Genomic DNA, 24,785 nt, shown 5'->3' with positions numbered 1-24,785 from the left:
AATACATTTTTATTTTGCTGCTCCTGCATATACATTTTCTCTTTATTTTGTGGCTTTAGTCTTCCATTGATTTGAGAGAATAGCGTTCCGGTATCCAGATGGTGACCTTGTTTCCAGACAGCCAATCAAAGCTTGCTTAAAGCAGTGACGTCCCCTCTCTATCAACACAGCATCCCTCTGATCAAACCTTCACACATGAACACACGTCTTGCGCTGTCTGTCCATGACATGCAGGCTGCAGCACAAGTTTGTGTACTTTGTCTCTCGCTCACTGCGGTTTAACAGCGGCACTCTGGCAGCCTGCCAGCTGCTGTCAATCAAACCCGACACACCTCACCAGCTGAGAGGAAAGAAGCCTTTCTATTTCCCAAAAAATCTTAATTATTCCTATGAATAATGAAGAAAACTCTGAACAATACATAAAAAAACTGAATAATTTCTCAAAAAGAAATGGCAAAATGTAGTATCAGATAGTCACTTTAGTCCTCAAGTAAAATCCTTATTCTAAAAACACTCAAATCAATTGCTAATTTTCTCACAGCTGCACGGTCGTCTTGCAATTATTTCGCACAGAATTCAAACGTATGAGCGCAATTGGATGGAGCAAGTCTTCGTGATTAAAATGGATTACATTGCTTTTCTAATGAATTGGATTTTTTTTCAGAGGAGCTCAGTGCGTAAATACTTATAAATATTCCAGCCAACCATCACAACTATAACTGCAAATATTTTAACATAATCATTAGGTATTATCATAAATATTGTCACTTTTTACAGAAACTCACACATGTTGTTGAATTGAGTTATCAAACATATAAATGGTTGCTAGAGTAGTCTTTGGGACTCTCAGTTCCTGAATATAGAACAAGAATGGCTGAAATCTCATCTGGCTCATGCACGAGGACGTGAAGAGATGACAGATGATGCAAATTCAACTACGAATGTTGCCTGTGGTGAAAATCGCACAGCGGAGACATGAAAGGGACAAATGATTTTTCTCAAGGTGTAGTACAAAGACAAAGAATAAGATGAAGTGATGCAGCCAGAGTGTTGACATGTGCAACCTCAGCGGTACGTTGGTGGAGAGGTTTTACACTTTACATTGTTTGACTTCGAAAATACGTCCTATCTTAATTTAAATGAATCTCACCAGTAGATTTAGACATTTGTCTCCATTCGACTTTTACCATTTAACATCCTGTGATTCAATGGATCACTACCTACCAACACATGAGAGGATACTTTCATCAGAGTGCGTAGCTTTTACTGACATAACAAATGCAGCAACACGTAATCTACGTCCATCGCTGCCGATGGCTGCGGATGAATCTGTGAATGAGGTGCGCGTGTTACCTATGTGTGCGGCGTGGTGTCTTCGGAAGGGATTGCGAGTCCTCATCACATCTTTGATACGCTCCACCTCCTGCTGGTAGTGGTGGCGGTCCTTCATGGCTCCTTCCTTCGCCTCCTTCAACGCAACCTCCAGTGCCTTAACTCGCTCTGCTGTAGACCGAAGCCGTTTCTCCAGTTTTGGAAGCTCACAGCGAAGATCTGCATTGTCACGTATCAGCTGAAACAAACACACACACACACACACACACACACACAGACACACACATACACATAGTAAGCCCAGGGATCAATGCTACATGCCAATGACAATGAAATATATCCCTTCAAATGGAGAAAAAAACATATATACAATACAATATACACAATATACAATAATGGAAATGTTTTCTCAGAAAAATAATATTCTTTCTGTGTTTCAACTTGTGTTACTTTAACATTGCAATGTTGAAACCTGTGTATTACTGTAAGTGTTGCTCTCGCTTGTTTTGAAGAAGAATGATTAAGAATGTGTTTTTTCTTTTTTCTGATATCGTCTGTTTGACTACTTCCATCCTCCTGTTTTGCTGTGTGAGGGATACAACCTGTCGTGCGAGAACACTGCTTTTAAAGGTGCGATACAGCTGTGGCCAATGAGTACAGCAACACAACAATAGAAGTATCAAACTGACCAGAAGCCTTGAACCGGAATATTTTTGACAGTTGAAGCCAAATAGGTGCAGCGGGGTGAAACAGAGGACTGTCAAGTGTGACCCGATGGGAAATTGTCTCTGAAAAAGACGAGGCTGCCTTTTCGGTAAAGGTTGATCTCAAATTTAAGGCAAGCTAACCGGAAAAACAATTAACCTTCTAGACGGATCTGACTGCAGCCGAGCAGAGCTCAACCATCAGGGATTATTAGGGCTGATAATATACTTCAGTCAGTCAATAGAAAAACACCAATGTAATAGTAAAAATTACATTATTGGTCTTGGTATATAAGAATTAATGCTTGATTGTGTCTTAACTTACAATTTTACCATCACCATCATGTAAAACACAACATGGTTCCTTCTAGATTCTAGGTTGATGGTTAAATTTTTTTGTTGCTGATGTTAAAATTGCTGCTCACAGCAGTGGAGAAAAAACACATTGACTGAGCACCTTAAACACAGAGGCTGCTGTTACGTGATCGGGCAAAGTAATCCCCATCCTGCAGGATACTGAGGACAAGACCAAACAGGTGAAGCTCTCTAACAGGTGAAGGATTCGAGAGTTCAATAGAACCGCAGGAGGTTTGGCGGTCTAGTTTATCGTCTAGTAGTGGGTGAGTCATTCGAAAAGGAAAAAACTAAAGAAAATGGAGTCGAGATTTCTACCGGAGGAAAGTGATGAGTGAAATCATGACAGTTTATAGCGTATGTGCAGATGGATAGACAGGCAGACATTACTACATCTGTACAAGGGCAGAGAAACTCATCCATAGTGCCAGCACTCATATACGCTCTCCGCTGCCTGTTTTTTCGGTGTCTTATCACTTTCCAGTTTTCTCTGATTTATGAGCATGACTTTCATCTTCTGTTCCCACAGTACCAGCAGGTGGTGGATGGGATTCCCACCAGCCACTTTAGGATTGGTTATCTGCCTGACACTGCTGCAGTGCAGCTCTCACCAACCTGCCAGCAGGAATAGATGTGCCCGTCTGCGGAACGTTTTGCACATAAACACTCTGTAGTCCACTGCCGTAGTCCATTTGGTAATATTAAAGAAAGATGGGAAGTGTGTGTGTTTATGTCTCGTCATTTTGAGCACAAGGTTACCTTTGAGAGTTTGTGCGTATCAGGTAGAGATAGGAGGAAGGCTGAGCGTGTTTGTGTGCACCTGTGATTAATTCATTTGTGTTTATCTAATCTGAGTAACTACTTTATGCTGTGTGGCTTCCTTCTCCCAAAGGCAGTGTGGTTTTCAAGGAGACTTTTATGTGAGTAGGAGGATTGATTGAGCTTGTACTATGTTTGCCTATAGGAGATGACGAACATTGTTAACTACTCTGCATTTTAGTTTTCCCGGTTCATATTGTCCTCTTCTGCAAGAAGGCGTTTCTGGCTCACTGCTGTGTCACCGTCAAAATCATACTTCCAGGCTGAGGAAAACGTTTAAACTGATGGAAGGGTAATATTGTATTTCTTCTCTATGATTTATTTACATCGGCTGCTCATTGTTACCTGTTTGTGAACTTTTGTAAGCTGGTCGAGATTGTTTTCAAGAAAGGAAATCTTCTGTTTCTGGGTGATATAACCCCCACTGTCATCAAGCTGCATCTGTGCACTCTGTTGACAGAAACAAAACAGATCTTTTACCATTGAAAAAACACCTCCATAACAAATACTACAGTTCCAAAATAAAATAATGAGATTCAGTCCATGTGAAGCTACATGAACTCTAGCCTAGACAGTTAAGTCTGTTGTGCATTTAAGTTGTGTCTGGCTTACTTTTCTAACTCGAGTCGTGAGGTCTTGAACGAAAAGCTTGCGAAGGTTGTGCAGGGTGTAGAGTTCACGAGCCTTTAGTAGAAAGGGAGAAAGTAAATAGTGCAGTCAGAGCATTTCGAGTATTTAGTGGCTTAGTGGCCACTAATGGAGCCAAGTGAGTCGTGACAGTAAATAATGACTCACAACCGTCTTTTCCAGTCCTTTGAGATCCGTCTTTGACTGCGCATGTCGCTCATTGAGTAATCTATTGTCAGACAGATAGAGCAAACGTGCTAAAATACTTTCTATGATGCCAATGTCTATAAAGTATTATAAAACATAGGAACATCACAGGAAACAATGTAAAATATTGTTTTACTTTGAACTTATCTTAGACCCAAATTATAATGCAATAGAACAGTGATGATAATGCATCATAATGATATTGAAATGTATTACAATGCTATGAGAATTATAATATACTATGACCCTGACAATAAAAGAGACATCTGTCAGTGAGTGACAAGCAATGATGAAGCATCACGATACTTGACCTTATAAGTCATTATAAAATGATTTAACATATGTTAGCTGTTTATAATGCATTTCAAACATGGGTATAGAAAGGGTTTTAGAACATTCTAAACAAACTTCTCTTTACCTCAAATGACTACCACTTTATCGCAAGAATAATTCATAAATAAAGAACTCAATCGTCGACTGTCTGCCCCACTCGTGGGCTGTTTCCCATCTGCCATCTGATGCAATATGCTGCAAAGGTCAGTGCAGAAAGAGGCCTATTAGCCAGCTGCTACCTTATCCTTAAACTCCATAATGGAGATGCAAAAAGATTTACGCAGAATGACAGAAACCAAGACAGAAAGTGACAAAAGAGAGTTAAAAGGCTAAGCCTCCATATCATTTTAACCACAAACCTATTGACTGTATAACGCCACAAGGAGAGACGTATACTGAAAATAGAATGACAGAGCTGCAGAGTGAGATGGAAATAAACAGAGTCAGGGAACACAAATGAAGATGTGAATCAAAAGAGGCAGGCCTCCATATGGTGAAGTGTTTGAAAGCAGGCCAGAATAGTCGAGCAAGAGACTCACGTCAGTTCCTCCAGCTGACGGCTCTTGTGATGCTCTTGGCTCCTGAGATATTCAAAGTCACAGTGCAGTTGCTCCAACTCCAGCTGCTGCTTCTGGTTACAACTGAAAAGATAAATAATGGCTCACTCAGTTTAATAGAGTTTAAAAATATAACGATACTAGAGGTAAGTTTAAGACTTTACACACATATTCATGCCATTGCATGTCCTATCAATTTCAACCCATTTTGATTTGACCCTTCTTTGCTGATTCTTGACTCTTAGAAGAATATTTATTGTACACCAGCTTTTCCACAGCTCCCGCTACAGATTATTTCTGCTCCACTCCACTGACCCACTGACCCAATGACATACCTCCAGCCATCCATTTCCAAGCTGCTTATTCAAATCAGGCCATGCTAGCAGGACAAGCAGAGAGGCCCCCAATGTCTTTTACTCCTTGGTTGTTACCAGACACTCTCTGGTCAGCTGGGAAACATACATTAGTCCCTTAAGAAGAGGGTCTTCCCGGCAGGCTGCTCCTTCACGGTTATGCCTGGTCCAGAACATCTTCACAAGGAGGCACTTGAAAGAGCATGTTTTCAAGGAGCCCAAACAAGCCCAGTGGCCGCTGACAGTGTGGTTCTGCAGCAGCTTGACTCTAAAGTCCTCACAAGCTGCAGTTTCCACACATATTGAATTCAGGCCCTCTTGCAGCCTGGGTGGGGCTTAGAGAAGTAGAGCCTTTTGGGAGCTCAATTACTGAGACCATGTATTCCAACTTTTGGCATTTTCACACAGCTTATAAGGATATACTTGAATGTCAGATTTGAGCCCACAGAGAGCTCACAGAGTCTGTCTGCGTCTGGATCCATATACAAACTGCATTATATAGAGGCAAACAGTCCCGTCTCAGAGATAGAAGTAAAAATGCACATTTATGCCTAAAAAGTATTTCTACAGTTGATCCTTAATTGAGAACGCCTGCTTTCGTATATCAGATTAGGTGAAGAATCACAAAGCACTGACTCAGTTAAGTCGTCGATGATCTCCTGCTTCTCATTGATCTCGTCTCGCAGGAGCCCGAGCTGTTTGCTGTGCGACTCACGGTGTGACTCCATCTGCTGCTCCAGAGCCCTCTGAGGTACAAGATTGTGTGAGAGACATACATGTAGAGAGAGTAGAGGTGGAAGCCAATGGAAATATCAATGACTTAATGACAAGAGGGGATAGAATTAAACACATGAGTGCACATGTGAACATTTTACACACACACACACACACACACAACTACTGACAACCATACAGATGTGTTCGGCAGCTGAAAACACAATCTTATTATTATTTCAGAATATATTGAGCTCACATGGTGCATTTTCCTAAATATAGTTTTGTTTAATTTAAATGCCAACGTACAAAAAAAACATGGGGCATAGATTAGTCAGGAGGAAGACCAAATTAAATTATTTCCCAAATTGTTAAACTATTTCTTGAAAAAAGAAGTGGATTAATTCATAACTCATTCATGATATGATGTCCAAGAATAGACACAGTATGCACACACATGGATGCGTACTCATGGAGGCAGACAAACGCATCACATCTGCAGTTTAAAGGAGTACTGATAAAAGGTCATTACGCCACGTTGTTCTCAGTGTCGTCATGGTTACCTTTATATCACAGCTATCCTGGGCAGACGATTGATACGCTCCGCTGGTCACCGATGCCATTTTCTCTGAAACAAAGCATTTAAGAGAACGACAGATAAATATAAAATAGAATGAAGAGGAAGGGAGGCAGATGGAAAACAGTGATGATGAGCGAGGTGACAGCCACTTGACTTTGACAGCACAGCAGTACGGCATCTTCACGTGTGTCATAATATACATATTATAGAAATGTGTTAAACTGATCGGATGCTAACTCATTGTTGTTCCTGGTGATGACACCGCACATCAAGCTGGGTGATCAACACAACCTGCAGCACGTTGCATTCATCTATTCTGCCGGGACTCAAACACCTTATGGCTCAAGCGTAGATTAGGGCCAGAATTGATTTACCTGCCCATAAATCCATCGAGCAACTCCTCAAGAACAACGACTTACATTGCCTTTGGGCTGATTTGTGAATTGCATCGGTGTGCTGGGAATATCTGCAGTTAGATGGATTTAGCACAGATACCCAATGTACGATTAATCTATTCGAGCTGGTGCTGTGAGAGGTGTTGGAGCTGAAGCTGTTCATCAGTATTTACCCTTGATTTTTCCTGACAGGACAAAAAGGCTCCTGGCACAGCACAAAACTCTCCTCTGAAGCCAATAGAATTATTGTAATCAGCACTTCCTCAAAGGGCCGGTTCGGTGGAGCGTCAACGCAGTGATACATCTGCTGTCTTTTTCATGTTTCACTATGTCTAGACATGCATTCGTCTCAGAACATTAAACTTGTATTCAAGTTTGCGCATCTCAAATTAGCAATTAAGCAATGTAGCTCAATCTACAGTATATATTGTCGTTTACTGTGCTGTGAACAAGAAGCACCTCATTATGTATCCCTTTAATCCCTTTAGAAAAATGTCAACTAAACACTGTGCTGCTACGGGATAAATGTTCAACTTTAACTGCAGTATTTTGGGATGTATTGAGCAGTTTTGGGGGGATTTGCTCCTTGAACCTCGCACTGTGCCTGATTTATCAACCATAACTCTGATGTTTTGTTTGTCTGACCATATTAATATTTTCATTCTTCACCTTGGAGACGGAATAACCGTTAAACATTTCCTGGTTTGTTATTTCGATCACGTAGATAAAACAACTCAAAATGAGCCTGGAGGCAAATACATTTTTATTACAAATCTGTACTGGTACATTTTGTTTGTGCTGCACTGGCTGTTTATTCAATATTGATCCTTGAACCCCAGACTTGGCTGGATTGTTAGATTTCACCTCAAACGCTCGGTTCATGTTCTCTTACAAATATGATGCATCCCCAACCTGACAGTGTATTTTAACATCTCTAAGTATTTCAGTACTTTGAGAGATTTCACCGTACATCAATAACCACTTTTATAACACTAGCGACATGGCTCTGTGGATTGTAGAGTCAATTATTTAGTCCATCCGCTTTGGTCCAGAATAACATTTCAAAATATTGGATGGATTGCCATTCATTTCCCCTCAGAGTAAATCCTGATCCCTTTGCATCTAGCTCCTACACCAGGTCAACATTTTAATTTATCCAGTTCTTTAGTTTTTGACCAAATGCCAGCAAAACCAACAGCGTAGCCACACCCATCACCATCAGGGATAGGCGAATGTGTGTTTATTGATTATGAGCAAATGCTAGCATGCTAACAGATTAAACTAAATTGGTGAACATAAACATGTGTGTTTATTGATTATTAGCAAATGCTAGCATGCTAACAGACTAAACTAAATTGGTGAACATAAACATGTGTGTTTATTGATTATTAGCAAATGCTAGCATGCTAACAGACTAAACTAAATTGGTGAACATAAACATGTGTGTTTATTGATTATTAGCAAATGCTAGCATGCTAACAGATTAAACTAGGTTGGTGAACATAAACATGTGTGTTTATTGATTATTAGCAAATGCTAGCATGCTAACAGATTAAACTAGGTTGGTGAACATAAACATGTGTGTTTATTGATTATTAGCAAATGCTAGCATGCTAACAGACTAAACTAAATTGGTGAACATAAACATGTGTGTTTATTGATTATTAGCAAATGCTAGCATGCTAACAGACTAAACTAAATTGGTGAACATAAACATGTGTGTTTATTGATTATTAGCAAATGCTAGCATGCTAACAGATTAAACTAGGTTGGTGAACATAAACATGTGTGTTTATTGATTATTAGCAAATGCTAGCATGCTAACAGACTAAACTAGGTTGGTGAATATAAACATGTGTGTTTATTGATTATTAGCAAATGCTAGCATGCTAACAGATTAAACTAAATTGGTGAACATAAACATGTGTGTTTATTGATTATTAGCAAATGCTAGCATGCTAACAGATTAAACTAGGTTGGTGAACATAAACATGTGTGTTTATTGATTATTAGCAAATGCTAGCATGCTAACAGATTAAACTAAATTGGTGAACATAAACATGTGTGTTTATTGATTATTAGCAAATGCTAGCATGCTAACAGATTAAACTAGGTTGGTGAACATAAACATGTGTGTTTATTGATTATTAGCAAATGCTAGCATGCTAACAGATTAAACTAAATTGGTGAACATAAACATGTGTGTTTATTGATTATTAGCAAATGCTAGCATGCTAACAAACTAAACTAGGTTGGTGAACATAAACATGTGTGTTTATTGATTATTAGCAAATGCTAGCATGCTAACAGACTAAACTAGGTTGGTGAATATAAACATGTGTGTTTATTGATTATTAGCAAATGCTAACATGCTAACAGATTAAACTAAGTTGGTGAACATAAACATGTGTGTTTATTGATTATTAGCAAATGCTAGCATGCTAACAAACTAAACTAGGTTGGTGAACATAAACATGTGTGTTTATTGATTATTAGCAAATGCTAGCATGCTAACAGACTAAACTAGGTTGGTGAACATAAACATGTGTGTTTATTGATTATTAGCAAATGCTAACATGCTAACAGATTCAACTAGGTTGGTGAACATAAACATGTGTGTTTATTGATTATTAGCAAATGCTAGCATGCTAACAAACTAAACTAGGTTGGTGAACATAAACATGTGTGTTTATTGATTATTAGCAAATGCTAGCATGCTAACAGACTAAACTAGGTTGGTGAATATAAACATGTGTGTTAATTAATTATTAGCAAATGCTAGCATGCTAACAAACTAAACTAGGTTGGTGAACATAGTTTACCTGCTGCACATCACCATATTAGCATTGTCGATTGTAGACATGTCAGCATGCTTACGTTCAGCTCAAAGCACTTTTGTGCTAATTAAAACCTAGAATGGCTGTTGACCTTTAGTCTTGTTGGTTGACTGGATATAATATTGAGAAAGCTACTATTGTACTTCAATTCAAGACACTGGATCCCAAGTTGCTCCCTCAGTGCTTGACTGCAGCCCACTGCTCCTTAATAACTAAGCATGGGTCAAATGCAGAGAAGAATTTCCCCACAGGGATAAATAAAAGCGTACATTTCTTCTTTAAAATAAATATATATAATAATACATATAGCGAACATTCATCTACCTTGAACTCGGAGTTTGGCCAGCTCCTCGTTCAGGGAGTCGTAGCTGTCCTCCAGCTTCCTCTTCTTCAGCTCCACATTCTGCATGTAGTCCGTGAGAGAGCAGATCTTTGCCTCGTGCTGGAAGTCAGAAGACAGCGTCTCGTTATGCTGGTGATGTACAAAGAACCTGGCTTTACACCGAGGATGAAATTTACTTGAAATGGATATAATCTATATTTAATATATAATGGCCTTCATAATATATTCGGCTGAGTAAGTGGTACTGGACAGTAGAAATATAAAATATATCACATGTACCCTAATATTTGACTATTCTTAACATAGGTCTTCCTGAAGATGTATTTTTTTTGTTTAAAGCAATTCATTTCATCCTCAGCTCATAACAATGAGCCACATAAAAATAAATAAAATACAAAACATGTAATCAGGACATCTTGTACACTAAATGCTTCTGATGTGCTGCAGCTGAGTGACATTTCAAGCAGACTGTACTGCATCAGAGTGATTAATATGCAACAAAGGGCTACGTAGGTATTTGTGATGTTAATGAGTCTGATGATGAATGGAAATGTCAATCTCTCATTTGTGATTATAATAACTATTTTACACTGGGAAGTTTCAGTGTATATCGTTCAGATGTGTCCACGTCAACACCACCATGTCCTGTGGGATTGCTGTTGTTGTTGTTGTGTATTTTATTCAGTCAATCATTGTCATACACTACAATATTGGTGATGCACCATCATATCTTAAGGAGCTTGTAGTACCATATTGCCCCACTAGAGAGCTGCGCTCACTAAATGCGGGACTACTTGTAGTTCCTAGAGTCTTAAAAAGTAGAATGGGAGCCAGAGCCTTCAGTTATCAAGCTCCTCTTTTATGGAACCAGCTTCCAATTTTAGTCCGGGAGGCAGACACAGTCACCTCGTTTAAGAGTAGACTGAAGACTTTCCTCTTTGACAGAGCTTATAGTTAGGGCTGAATCAGGTTCACCTGGTCCAGCCCCTTGATATGCTGCTATAGGCTTATAGCTGCCGGGGGACGTTTAGGATGCACTGAGTACCTATCTCCTCTTTTTTCTCTCCTTAGGGATGAATTTTCATCTCTCAATCACACGTTACTAACTCTGCTTTCTCCCCGGAGTCCTTTTGACTTCACGTCTCATGGGGTCATCGGACCCTATGAGACGGCATAGATCCTATCTGCCTGATGGATCATCGAGGTCTGGGTCGTGGAATTCCTGCTACTGACCACGCCACTGCCCTGTTGAGACTCCGCCTACTGTTGAGACTCCGCCCACTCCTCCTCTAACCTCCATCTGCCTGATGGATCGTGGAGGTCTCCATCGTGGAATATGCCTACTACGAACTATTCATACACTCTGTCATATTCGTTGAATCTATTTTAACTCTAAATCTGTCCTTCTGTACACATGACATCTATTGCACCTGTCCATCCTGGAGAGGGATCCTCCTCTGTTGCTCTCCTGAAGGTTTCTTCCCTTTTTCCCCCCTGAAGGGTTATTTGGGAGTTTTTCCTGATCCGATGTGAGGTTTTGGGGCAGGGATGTCTATGTGTACAGATTGTAAAGCACTCCGAGACAAATTTGTAATTTGTGAAATTGGGCTATACAAATAAACTGAATTGAAATTGAATTGAATATTATTCTATATAATATACAAAACAGAAAGACTGAAAAGGTATAGGTATAAGCGAAAATGCTTATATTTTCCTATCCTAAATTATTGTTATCAAGTAAATCAGATAATTCATATAAAATAAAGAAAAATATTAAAGAAAATAAAAAAATTATATACAGTATATATATATATATATATATATATATATATATATACATCTTCCATATATATACGTTACAATCACAGTTATAACCCTCACAACTTTTTTGAAAACCAAAAATGTGTTGACCATTCTTACATCCATTTTAATGTTGTTCCATAATTAGACTCCTACAATAGAAATTCATCTTCCTTTAATCCCTTGTTTAGCTTTTTGTACAGTAAACTTACAAACATCTCTCAAATCATATTTACACTCATGTCTTGAAAACAACCTTTGGACTGACAGATTTACCAACTTTTTTCTTTTACCAGATGTTTTCAGCTAGTTCCTTCACCCTCACCTGGGAAACAAGGAGGTGGCACGAGGACAGCTCTCTACCCATATCCTCCATCTTGCTGTGACACTCCATCTGAAGGTTCTCCAGGTGGCGGCAGCGCTTCACCATGGACCTAACCTCTGACTTTATCTTATTGATGTAGAGGCGGGCCACTGTGAACTCCTCCTCGATCGCACCGGTGATCTCCATGGACTGGAGACAAATGAGTGGGAGAGGAGCAGAGACCATTAAAAGAGTTGTGGAGACTCTCAGTTGAGATTGAGCGAGGACGATTTAAAGATGGCTGGGAAGTTACAAAAGGAACGAAGGCATCTAAGAGACTCTTTCTGACATTTGCCATGAACATCCATTAGGTTTATAGCATCATTAAGCAGATACTGTGACTCAGATGCTCTGAAATGAACAGCCAGCAATAATATATCAGTGGATATGCGCATTACCTATTCCTAGTTGTAATATTAACATCTTCATAGTCAAGGGAAATGCAAATACCGACTAATGCACAATGCATAGCCCTGCAGCTGCAACACACACAGCCACAAACACACAGATTTTGGTTTTAAATGCTCATCAACATCTCAAATTCCCACAGATGCACAACATGTTGAATTAGAGAGAAACATGACATTTAAAATGTTGCACTCTGTCTGAGGTTTTAATATTTCACTCAGAGCGTGTTCGATAAAGCTTTACTGTATTAAAATATATATATATTTATTCAACAATGCTGTCCAGTTTGAATGTTTGGACCCTTTTCTGTTTTTGCTCTTCTTTCTTTCCTTTTATTCGCAGGCTCCATGTCTTAGCCAGGCACTTCATATATTGTTATTCACAGAATTGAATTGGATATTCAGTTCATAATTTGACATGTGAGTGGACCTATACATCTTGCAAGACAATCGTTATCAATTGGTTTTAAGTGATTTGTCCAAGTACCCTCTTCAGTACAAGTCACATGGGTTTGGAAGGTGTTTTGTACACATTTTACGACAAATTGAAAATATGAGGTTTTTTGGATACTAAAATATACAAAATAATCAATCAAACTTTATTTCAGACTCAAGGTCCGGATAAGACCTCCATGAAGCAGAACGCTTAATGGAGTCAGTCAATTAGCTGTGGGCTGCACTTTTGAGAGTAATACTATTTATATCACCTTTTGAGCAATAGAAATATTTTGTATTAAACTTGATAGGATCTGGATAAATAAGAAACACCTTTTTTAACATGATTTAAAATATCTGTGTATGACATTTATGCGCTTTAAATATTTACTCTAAGAGGAGGAGGGTTAATTGGTATTCAAATATTTGGGTTGAGAAGTTTAAGACAGTATGACATTAAAAACTACATTCACTTGTGAAAATATCTCATCTTTTGTCAGGCTGTATCTGTTTCCTTTCAGACATCTGTGGGAAGTGGATATAATGTCTCAGAGTCTCTATTTTGCATCTCACTCACCAACTTGATGTCCCTGTTTCCAACGATGGTGCTGAACTCACTCAGGTCCCTCATCAGACTGCTAAGGATCTCAGATATGCGTTTCCTTTGGCGGCTGCTCACTTCCTTGATACGAGACAGCTCCGCCTCTAAAGCCTTGAACTGAGCCTGTTGGAGGAGAAAAATTAAATGTGGGAGTGAACAACGAGAGAGGAGTTAATAAAACAGAGAGCAATGCCAGGGGAGAACATTTAGTAGGAGAAGATTGCAACAAAGGGGCCTTGAGAGTATTTTAACCTGCAAACGCACACACAGCTGCGAGGCCCCTTTTAACCCCTGAACTTATTCTCATACAAGAAATCTGAGTAGCGAAAAAAACGAGCGGCCATTAAATTACAAATCAATAAACTACTGAGATGGGGGCTGATGGCATCGGCCCTGGAGGAAAGGATCTAGGAGAGTGAATGATGGAGCTCCATTTTGTGTAGCATGCAGCTGCACCATTGGAGGGCCAATGGCTCGAACATGATAACCATTCGGGTTAAATCGATAACTTTACATAATAATAAATGGGAAATAAAGTGAAAGAATAGTTAACCATTTACCACCTTCCTAAACACAGTAACATTAACTCCTTTATTAGCCTCTCCATCTTCATCTCCCTCATTAACTTCGAGCCATGTGATGATTTTCCGGTTCACTTCCCATGTCAAAACATTAACTCAGCCCAACAGGTAGTAAGTAATTCACTGAAATTGTCCATTTATGAGTAAATAAAAGCAAAAGAGGTGAAGAAACACTCATGAAGAGATTTGGAAGAGAAGAGATGATTTATTGAACGATAAGTGGACGGATGGATGAAGGAAGATGCTTAACCCTTGTGTTGCCTTAGGGTCATTTTGACCCGAATCAATATTACACCCTCCCCCCGCTTTAGGATTAATTTGACCCCATTCAATGTTTAATGTCGGTGTTCTTTCGGTAGTCAACAAACAAACATAAAGTGCCTCACACTTAAACTTGGAAAACAATATTAATTCTAATAATTTTCTGGAGGTTTTAATTGCTGGCGTCAAATTGAACCCAAAGGGTAAAATATGTTAGTAAATATAAAGGTAACAGGAGGGTGAAACATTGAATCGGGTCAAAATGACCCAAAGGCGGGGGGAGGGTATAATATTGATTCGGGTCAAAATGACCCTAAGGCAACACAAGGGTTAAAAGGACCAGATGAGTGGCAGCAACAGTGAGCGATGGCATGGCCTCCTGCAGAAGAAGAGAGGATTCTCCGCTGAAAAAAAGATGAAGGCAGCTGAAGAGAAGCTGGGGTAAAGACAGTGATGAATCTACTCCATCGCACCATTTTTCTAGGTCAATGCCGATCCAACTCTTGTGTAGATACGTACAAAAATGTCAATCGGGAACACTGCTCATAAGCATAACGGCAGGGATGCAGAAAATAGAGAATTTGTAATCAAGAGTCCGGGGGAATGGAGCTGGAAAACGCCATGTGAGGCTGGGATGAGGGCAAGTCTGGATGCTTTCTTGTATTCAGTTTCACATTTTGTCAGACTGCCTGGCGGCGTCTCTGAGAAGACATGGTGTGAGGTCAGAGGTCAGAGTGGAACAGGCTAACACATCTATAGAGAAGGCGTACTAAGTTATGCAACTGAGAAAAGAAGGAGGTTTCAGCTGACTTTAGCAGACTAAACTGAGCAGTGAGTAGTTATATTGTCAGCTTCTTTTCAATGTCTGGACGAGCTTTAGAGAGAGACAGATAGGAAGGAGAGGACAGAGGACACTGGCGTGTAAAATGTTGCATGAAATATAGAAGATGTCTCAAGAAGGTGAATTATGGTCGTCTCTGTTCACCGTGTCAGTCACAATGACTTCATTAACGACTGGCCAGCTCTGACACTGGTCTCTATTTTTACATTAAAAAGGTCCACTCGAATACAAACCTGAAATGATCAGAACACACTTGAAGTAAATTTGTATTATTTCAAAACTGCTTCTCCGAAGAACTCTTTCCACATTGTAAAGCCCCTGAAAACTGTGTTTGAAATTGAATAGTTCTGAATAACATGTAATATTCATGACGAAGTAAGCAAAACTCAAAGTTTAAGAAGTTGAACAGATTTTGATTTCAATGGTACTGAACTCTGAATGGTGCACCGAAGTACTGTTTACAACTGAGCCTCGCCCACATGAAACCAGTAAACAGGGAAAACAGAAATAAATACAGAAATATCTAATGTGAAATAACACAAAGTTTAAATAAATAAAAAGCACGTCCATGTAGTTTCCCAACACTCTCTGAAAAGTTTCAGAGCATTTAAGTTCTCTACACTTCAAAGCTGAAAACATCTTCAGACCATCAATAATTGAAAATTCAGTTTGTAGGACTTTTCAAAGCTTTAAAAAACTGAAATGAATAGGTGCTTTACATAGTCACTGAAATGATTGTTTATTAAAGTGGAGTATCATTAATGACTGATTTCACAAGCTTTTGCAGATAAAAAATGTTGATGAATGATTTATTCAACCGTAATGTATTCTTTGTCAACATTGAATGCCGTCCTACTCTGAACAAGCTATTCAGTGAAAATAACGGCTTTCGATTAACTTCATGAGATTGCTTTGAAAACTGACCTCAATCAATTCAAAAGTCAGACTCCGACAGAAATCTACTTTTTAAAAGATTATTCATGGTAATAGAGCGAAACAACCAGCCACATCTCATACAATTGACTGAGTTTGAGAGAAAACTATAGAAGAGCTATAGAAATACCAGTGATGGCTGTAATTTACAATATTGGTGAATCTATGTAAATTTGTTGATTAATATCTGAAGTGAGTTTCCCTCTTTCCAATCTTTACATACATTTATTTCTTTCTAATACTTTTAGTTATTACCTTCGCATTGAAAATGCGGAAGGTTATGTTTTGATCGCCATGTATTTATTCATTTATTTATTTGTATGCGTGTTATTCGCAAAACTCAAAAAGTATTGAACCGAATCGCATGAAATTTGGTGGGATGATTGGTTATTATCCGGGGACCATTTGATTAGATTTTGGGATCAATCGGGTCAAAGGTCAAGGTCAAGGTCATGGAAAGGTCAACATCTTTTTTTTACCATAGCACGATACATTTTTGTCCAATTGGCATGCAACTAATGCCAAAATGTTCATAATTCAATGCCCAATCTTGTGATATGCGAAGGTATGCGCTCTACCGAGTGCCCATTCTAGTTCTTAGATGCATCTGTTCACATCTGTTGCCTGTACAATTAATCTGAATTGTCTCTCTTATCTTTCCTTTCACGCAGTGCTCTGATTTCTCATTATCTCTCAAATTGCATTTTGAGCCAATAGTTCCACATATTCTTGAAAGACGGGGACTTAATGAGATAGATAAATAGATGATGTCAAAGAGCCACACCCACCATTTTCTTGGCGAGCTCTTCAGCCAGCAGTTTGTTCTTCACGCTCTTCTCCTCGACCTCCAGATTCTTCTCGTCGTAGTTGACTGCCAGCTCCTCCAGGGCCTGAAGGACCTCCTTCACCTCGGCCTTGGCAGATCCATTCTCTCTCTGCAGCGTGCCGAGCTCTGACTGCACCCTCTCGCTGTCGCCCCTGGATGATGCCAGCAGCTGGGGGACACAATCATATAAACAGTCAATAAAGAAAGATTTGTTTGTTTTTTAAAGCGTTCAGTACAACAAGCAGCGTCTTTATTATTCACAAGGCAGGGCTGCTGGGTTTTAATAAAACATAATTGTGGAATGTATCTTGTCCTCCTGGTAATAACATATTTTCCTGTGTACACACCATGTTACTAAAAGAAGAGATTTGATTTAACAGATAACATTTTAAATATTAATTTTAGACTATCACAATTGTAAGAGCTGGCGTCATGTTGCCATGGTGGTGCTTTTCTGCTGGTGCATTGCTGCAGACTTGATGACAGAGAGAGTAACTTTTATTCTTAAATACGGATGAATGAAAAAAGTGGGCTCCAGCAAAAAGGGCACTTTTCTCATCCAGGGCAAAGGGGCTGGTGCTTGAGCACCACTAGGGCTCTATCTGTGCACGTGCCTGATGATGGATGTCATTACATGTAGATATTGCTCTTCCCACGGTGCCTGCATGTTTGAACTGTAGCACACAGCTTCTGTTGGGCCAAAAAATGAATTTAAAATCATGTTACTGTACACACAGTTAAGGTTGGGTAGTTACCATCATGTCAGCTAAACCCACAGCAGGCTCATTTTGGGATATGAATGAGCCAATTTTGCATTTTACTTGGCAGTGCACTATATGCCAACGCTTGCTTCATGTCATTTAGCCCCACTGTTAAGAATGCTGTAAATACTGTTTGTAATTGCATTGTAATAGTCCTTTAATTGCTCTTCCTTCCACAAGGATATACAGATAGAAAAACCTTTTTACTGTAGCTGTATCTGATTAAAGGGCTGTAACACATTTTCTATTCATTAAAAGGTCTCTTAATTAAAGATAGTGGAGTCATGCTCATTCACAGCATTCTACATCACATATTAATTAACTCATTAGAGCTTTTGTTTGTTTACAGTTACACTGTTAGCCATCATGGTATTTCCCTTCACGCACATCATGCTTCAATGTCTGAAACCATCCATCTGTGTTCATCCGCTTATATTGGGTCGAGTCACGGTGGCAGCAGGACCAGCAGGCTGACCCAGACTTCCCTCTCACCTGCAACATTTTCCAGCTCCAAGGCCAGCTGGGAGATATCTCTGTTCCAGGACCAGCTGGCTGGAACAGCTTCTTCCCCTCAGCTGTCACCTTACTAAACTCTGGACCACGGTGCTAGCCCCCCTGGTGGTTCGGGCATTTAATCAAGATGCCCGAACCACCTCAGCTGACTCTTTTCAACACAACAGAGCAGCGCCTCAACTCCTTACCCTCTCTCTAAGGCTGAGGCCGGCCACCCTACGGAGGCAACTCATTTTGGCCGCTTATGACCCAGAGTTCATGAGCATAGGTGAGGGTCGGAGCAGAGACTCCACGCTGCGGCGCCTGTATTACTGCTGTAGCAGCACCGATCCGCCGAGCAATTTCTGGCTCCATCTTACCCTCACTCGTAAACAAGACCCAGAGGGAGCAATCCGCCGGTTTCCGGCAGAGTACCATAGCCTCCAATTTGGAGGTGCTGACTCTCGTCCCCATTGGTCCACACTCGGCTGCAAAACGCCCCAGTGAATGCTGGAGGTCACGGTCCGAGGAGGCCCACAGGTCCAAATCCTCTGCGAACAGCAGAGAGGTGATCACGAGACCCCCAAACCTCTTGTGAGGCTACAAAGCTGGTCCACTCGACCACGACCGGAATCCACACTGCTCCTCTTGAATCTGAGGTTCGACAAACCCATCCTATATTAAGCTGCTGTTACACATGCTAAATACACGTACAATTACGCTATCATTTTTTCTTTTCTTCAAGTGCTTTCTGGCACCTGAAAGGTGTTTTCTCGTCCGTCTCAAGGGCGAAGGAATGAACCTCTGTCGGCTGACTTCTATTCAAAAGGTAGTCTAGATTACCTCACGCAGCCAGCTGTGAGCTGATTAACCAAACTGAGAAACGGATATAAAACCAAAGTCTTTTACCTCCTCCTGGTCAAGCATCTGCTCCTTCAGTTTTTCCACCATCTGGCTCTGGTGGTTGATCTCATCGTCCTTCAGAGGCAAAGAGAATTTAAACAGTACATGTACAGCGTTATGTATGACACCATCTTGTATATTACAGATACTTTGTACGTTGCCATTGTGTGTATTTTAGTTTCCATGTCCAATAACCACTATACGTTTTGAGCTCGCACTAACTGCGTAAATGGGAGATATGGAGTAGGGGGAAGAAAGACAAGTAGAGTAGAACTATAGACAATAGCACAGTTTATTATTATATATATTAAACAGGACTAAAGTATGTATGCTTAAGGCTTGACCTTGACACTGTGTGCAACACACGTATACATGCCTCCATGAGTGAAAATGTCAAATCTTTTTATGTGACTCATAAAGACCTCATAAAGGAAACACAAACGAATCGATACACCACCGGTTCTGCATAGAAAATAGAAATATGTTTATAAAAGCAATACAATTACACACTGCATTACCATGGAGTATGGCATACATGTGCATATTATGTGTTAAATAAATCAAAGCTGAAATGCTATTCAGTGAATAACATTACTATTTCCCCAATTAATTCTATTCCCAAGAGTTAAAAAATGAATCACTCCGTGTCTGATCCTGAATTCATTAATAACGATAATAATGTACATAATGTTCAGTACATCCATTGCATGTAAAAATCTCTGCATTCATAATCCATTCATTCACCTTATTGTCCAGCTGTTTGTAAAGTTTGCGGATCTCCTCCTCATATTTCTGCCGCTCCTCCTGAGAGATGTGAACCACAATCGACGGGGCAACTGAGCCAGGGCTGTAGGGACTGCAGATGTTGAGGACCAGCTCCTCAGATTTGGGAGGCATCAGTGGGACGTCCTTCGATTCTGGGCTCAGATGCTCTAACGCAGCAACATCCTCACCTAAAGACCACACAATATTGGATTTCTTTTGGAAATGCAATGTTCTTATCTCTGGTAAATCCTCCAGTGTGGAATAATGCATAAAAAAGGGATTAGTGGATTTATCTTCACCGTAGATCCTTAATACATTTGTATCTCAGGATTGAGATATCTCTGTGCCATAAAGAAGCTTCCTTTTAAACTGCAGTATAACAGAGCAAACTTTTATCAAATGAAAATGCAAGTTGTCTTGTGTCTGGCTTTGGCTCAGAAGAAATGAAAGGGAGCCGCCAAATGCAAATAAATTGAGAACATTCAGTATGCTGTTCAGCCCGGACTTAAGAGTTCAACAGTTGTCGTCTCACGGAGTTCCTGGCTCGAGATGGGAAGCAATTTAGGGAGCAGAGATGGGGGGATGGGGGCAACGATGTTGTTAAAATGATACATTAGGAAATTAACAGAAGCTAGTGGATGGGGAGAGGTTATGTGTGTGTGTGTGTGAGAGAGAGAGAGAGAGAGAGACTAAGAGGGATGAAGAAGTTAAAGGAATAATTTTTACTGATAACTGTTCAATAAAGACGTGTCAAACCGAGAGAATGTAAAATAGACATCGGACAGGATTCATTACGCGGCTTGAATGTCAACCAATCAGCACCATTGAATGCACTAACATTTGAATTGACATACAGCTCTGCAGGAAAGGTTGCCTAGCCTTGTGTGTGTGTATGTTGTGTGTTGTTTTTGTGTGTGTGAACTTTCACAGGTGTGCTGAAATCGAATAAGTTGTGACTTCTCTGTAAAAGTTATTAGGCCTTGTTGCTTAAGGATTACTAATACATAAGGAATCCTAAAAAATAAACCCTGCAGCACTTCGTGCCTTCAGCACAATGGCAGGGAAATCCAATTATACAAAGTGAATATTAGTCGAAGTGGCCAAAAAGGAATTTGTTTGGGCACAAGTCCAGCAAGTCTGTCTGGCTGCTATCGTCCTATAGCTCCACTGCCATGTATTCAGGTTATCTCAAATTAAATAATGGACTGAAAACTTATGTCCTCAGGTTAATTTTTGTATTCCTTAGTGAACACTCTTCCATGGATGAAAAGGGGACAAGTATGTGTAAATCTTTCTGTAGGGGACTACTACACTTGTTTCACTGTATAAGAGGTGCTCTCCCTCGCTCTATCACTCACTCACTCTCTCACACACTCACACTCACTCTCGCACTCACTCTCTGATCTTTTTCACTATATATAAATCAATTACCTTTTGTGTTATTAACTATTATTCAATTAGGATTAAGACCGAAGTCACTCTCTTAGCAGAGAAACTGGACCTAAACCCAGATTTGCTTTGAATTAAAGGAATATTTGTTCCAAATTGTACAGCAGTAGTCGTTGGGATATTTTAGTCTGGACCAAAGTGGTGGACCAACCAACCACCACTCTGATTGAGTGGCTAAAAATATAAACTTTACACAAGGTACAGATAATGTGGAAACGCCTGGGCAACACGTTTCAGAGTTCTCCTCTGGCAGAAGACTTAAGATATTCCATGTTTTTGTGAGCTGCCAGCGTGATATCAATACGCTTATTACCGTTCCTCCAGCGATTCAGCTCAGTATCCAGTCTTTGAACTGTCTCCTTCAATGACCTGTTCTTCTGCTTCTCTTTTTCGTACTTCTTCTTCCACTGCTCTGCTGTGAGCTCTAGGTTCACCGATACGGTATTTCGAATGGTCTTGGCTCTGATTGTAGAGATGCAGGACGAAACAGAGAAAGAGGAAAAGATACAGAAAAGAGGGGGGGGGAATAGAAAGTGTGTGAGAGAACGACAGAGAACAGAGGAGCTGTCCACGACGGTATTCTAGCTTTGGCTGCTCAATACAAATGGGCTTGCATCTCATTCATTGGTATGCAAATTGGGTATCAGAAAACTGTGTTTGATGGTGCACGTAGGAAGAGGAAGCTAAAGGGAAGCAATAATTAAAAATGCAAAATACCCTTCTGACCGCTTAGACATATTCACCACATCGACATATAGCACTCATACAGTTAAACATGTAAGGGTACTATAACTCATTCCTCAATTATTACGCAAATGGGTGGCGTCAATGAGTTAAAATATTCATGATGCTACAGCCACAGCGCTCAGCTTCGGCTGTGAATTTCACATTATTGGCTATCACATAATTTCACACTCCAGTAAGAAAACACTCTTGTGCTTGTTAATTTATTCCTATATATTTGTGCAGCAAACAGCCCTATCTAAAGTTCTTTCATCACATCAGAATTGAGATACTTAGATAGTGTGATGCTGATTCTCAAACATCAGGGGACAATAAAGTTAATGTTGAATAAAGCAGTAATGGCAAATGAATGCACCGTATACCTAAACGTACAGTGAGACCATAGAGCGGCAATTCCACACAAACCTGTCCATCTGTGGACCTTTTTATAAAAAAAACAGATTGTCAAATATCTGCTTAATTGATATGTTATAGTATCTGTAGTATATTTATTTTATGAAAGAGATCAATCATGGTGTTGAATAGCTACTGAGATCGAGCCATCTCTTCATTAAAGTCAAATATCTGCTGTGGATTCCTTTTACTCGGTCATGCATTATTTATTTTAACCGACAACATCCTTGTGTCAGTCACTATTCAAAGAACTTAGTTGGAGACGGAACAATGCTGGAGACGGATGAGGAGGCTTTTTCGGGATCTTTCTATCCGAGTTTCTTTGTATGGACCATGGGCAATCGGAGCAGATAGCTGGCAGGCACATTAAATCTCTGCTTCTACAAGTGCGGCTTAGCCATAAGATAAAGAAATAAAATCGGACTCTTTAAGCATTCCCAGCACGATCAGGAACCACTCAAAAACCCTCCCTCCAAAAAGCAAAGTTGAAGGCATTAATATGTGAACAGCATAACTGAGTTATACACATTTCAGCAGAAAAACATCCCCAACAGCTGCAGCTGAGCGAGACAGACATGCACAGAGCAGCAGCCAGTGGGGACTTAGCACGGCAGCATGTTACCGTTGGCCAAACTTCAAGGTGGATTTGGTCTCTGCGTCATTGTAGCTGGAGGGGGAGCAACAAATGAACATGGTGGTACGACAGTTCCCGCCTAGTGAGTCCTGTAGGATGCGCGTCATCTTGCTGTCACGGTACGGCACGTGAGACTTCTACAAAGACATAGAGGAACGAAGAAAGGCATAAAAAAAAGACTGAAAGAAGGTGATTTAATGAGCGTGGAGGACCTTCACATCACCATGCACATGCCTTTCTCTATACAAGCTAAATATATGCGTTGTGAGCATCAGCACAGAACAAAGGAAGAAGAGGTCTTTCTCCATCTGCTGCATCATTCACAGTATTACTGTTTTAACCTTTGGAACGCCTTCAAAAAGACGGTCTGTTTCCTCGCTCGATGAATAAAGAATGAATGCCGGTTGCTTTATGAAAGACGTGTGAGGCTTTTACAGTAGAGGAATTCCCTAAGCCTTCTGAGTTATATAATAAGAGATGCTGAGTATTTTAATTATGATGATGGAGCTTGAAAGCAGTATTGAGTGGGCAGAGAGCATCGTGTGGTTGAATTTGCAGGTTAAATTTGGTGAATTATGGAAATAGGTTATCAGCGTTTATGTTTTATGGAAGAGGGGGACAGACTACCTAACATGTCTAACTTTCATCCAATCTGCAGGACAATAATTACAATATGGGAGGATTCTGCAAAGGCTAGAATAATGAACCTTGTCTTACCTCTAGGCCAAAGTTTTTTTGTAAAATTGTAGCTTTCTATTATATCTGTGCATGGCAACTATGGTAGTATAGTGTAAATATGATGACAAGATTGTTGTTATTGCAAATAAAAAATAGTTAAATGAACAGGTCGACATTAGATGAGAAGATAAGGCTGTTTCGATCTTCCCATCTAGCTCTCGGCATGAAAGAAAGTAAAACCAAACCCAACAAATTCTCACTATTCCTTTGAGGTATAGTCATGTATACGACAGATAAGAAAGACTGCAAATAATTTCTCCGGCGTACCGTTCCCTCGGCCAAGGCTGAGATGACATTTCCCAGAGCCGACAGAGACTTGTTGATGTTCTTGGCCTCATCCAGCACTGCTCCCTCTGCACCTGTCTTACTGACCTGATACGCACGCACAAACACACACACACACATAGAGGAGGAATTGGTTTATAAAGTACATTATCAGCATAAAAAAGTCAGTGGGATTAAAAACTTTTTTTTTTTTTTTTTACTATGAATTCAAAAGGAGGATAATGGTAATAACTCTGTAAATTAGAAGTAATTATAGAGAAAATGCAGATAGTGTGTTCAGTTGGTATACTTTCAATGAATCAATAATAATGCAACATTACATTTATTTCCTTTTGGGAAACAAAAGGAAGGAATACAATTACAGACCTTTTTATAAAAAGTATTTAGGTATTGCATTGGACAATTTTAATATCATAA

The 24,785-nt window shown here is 39.9% G+C and overlaps 1 protein-coding gene across 1 annotated transcript in view; it reads right to left on the bottom strand.

Moving 5' to 3' along the window:
- kif5ab (kinesin family member 5A, b) overlaps positions 1-24,785 on the bottom strand; it is a 60,567-nt gene that overhangs the window by 8,722 nt on the left and 27,060 nt on the right. Inside the window, exons 9-24 of the mRNA XM_056436452.1 lie at positions 24,351-24,455; positions 23,334-23,482; positions 21,888-22,036; positions 20,105-20,313; positions 19,367-19,435; positions 17,167-17,373; positions 13,739-13,885; positions 12,281-12,469; positions 10,137-10,254; positions 6,564-6,628; positions 5,923-6,032; positions 4,916-5,017; positions 4,005-4,065; positions 3,822-3,893; positions 3,555-3,659; positions 1,354-1,570 (exon numbers count right to left, since the gene is read on the bottom strand). Coding sequence (XP_056292427.1) covers positions 1,354-1,570; positions 3,555-3,659; positions 3,822-3,893; positions 4,005-4,065; positions 4,916-5,017; positions 5,923-6,032; positions 6,564-6,628; positions 10,137-10,254; positions 12,281-12,469; positions 13,739-13,885; positions 17,167-17,373; positions 19,367-19,435; positions 20,105-20,313; positions 21,888-22,036; positions 23,334-23,482; positions 24,351-24,455 — 2,074 coding nt within the window. The remainder of the gene's footprint in view (positions 1-1,353; positions 1,571-3,554; positions 3,660-3,821; positions 3,894-4,004; positions 4,066-4,915; positions 5,018-5,922; positions 6,033-6,563; positions 6,629-10,136; positions 10,255-12,280; positions 12,470-13,738; positions 13,886-17,166; positions 17,374-19,366; positions 19,436-20,104; positions 20,314-21,887; positions 22,037-23,333; positions 23,483-24,350; positions 24,456-24,785) is intronic.

This window comes from Pseudoliparis swirei, chromosome 18 (assembly GCF_029220125.1).
Source record: "Pseudoliparis swirei isolate HS2019 ecotype Mariana Trench chromosome 18, NWPU_hadal_v1, whole genome shotgun sequence".
In the NCBI taxonomy this organism is placed as follows: domain Eukaryota; kingdom Metazoa; phylum Chordata; class Actinopteri; order Perciformes; family Liparidae; genus Pseudoliparis; species Pseudoliparis swirei.
The sequence above is the reverse complement of the archived record's forward strand: the minus strand, read 5'-3'. Positions and strand labels throughout refer to the sequence as shown.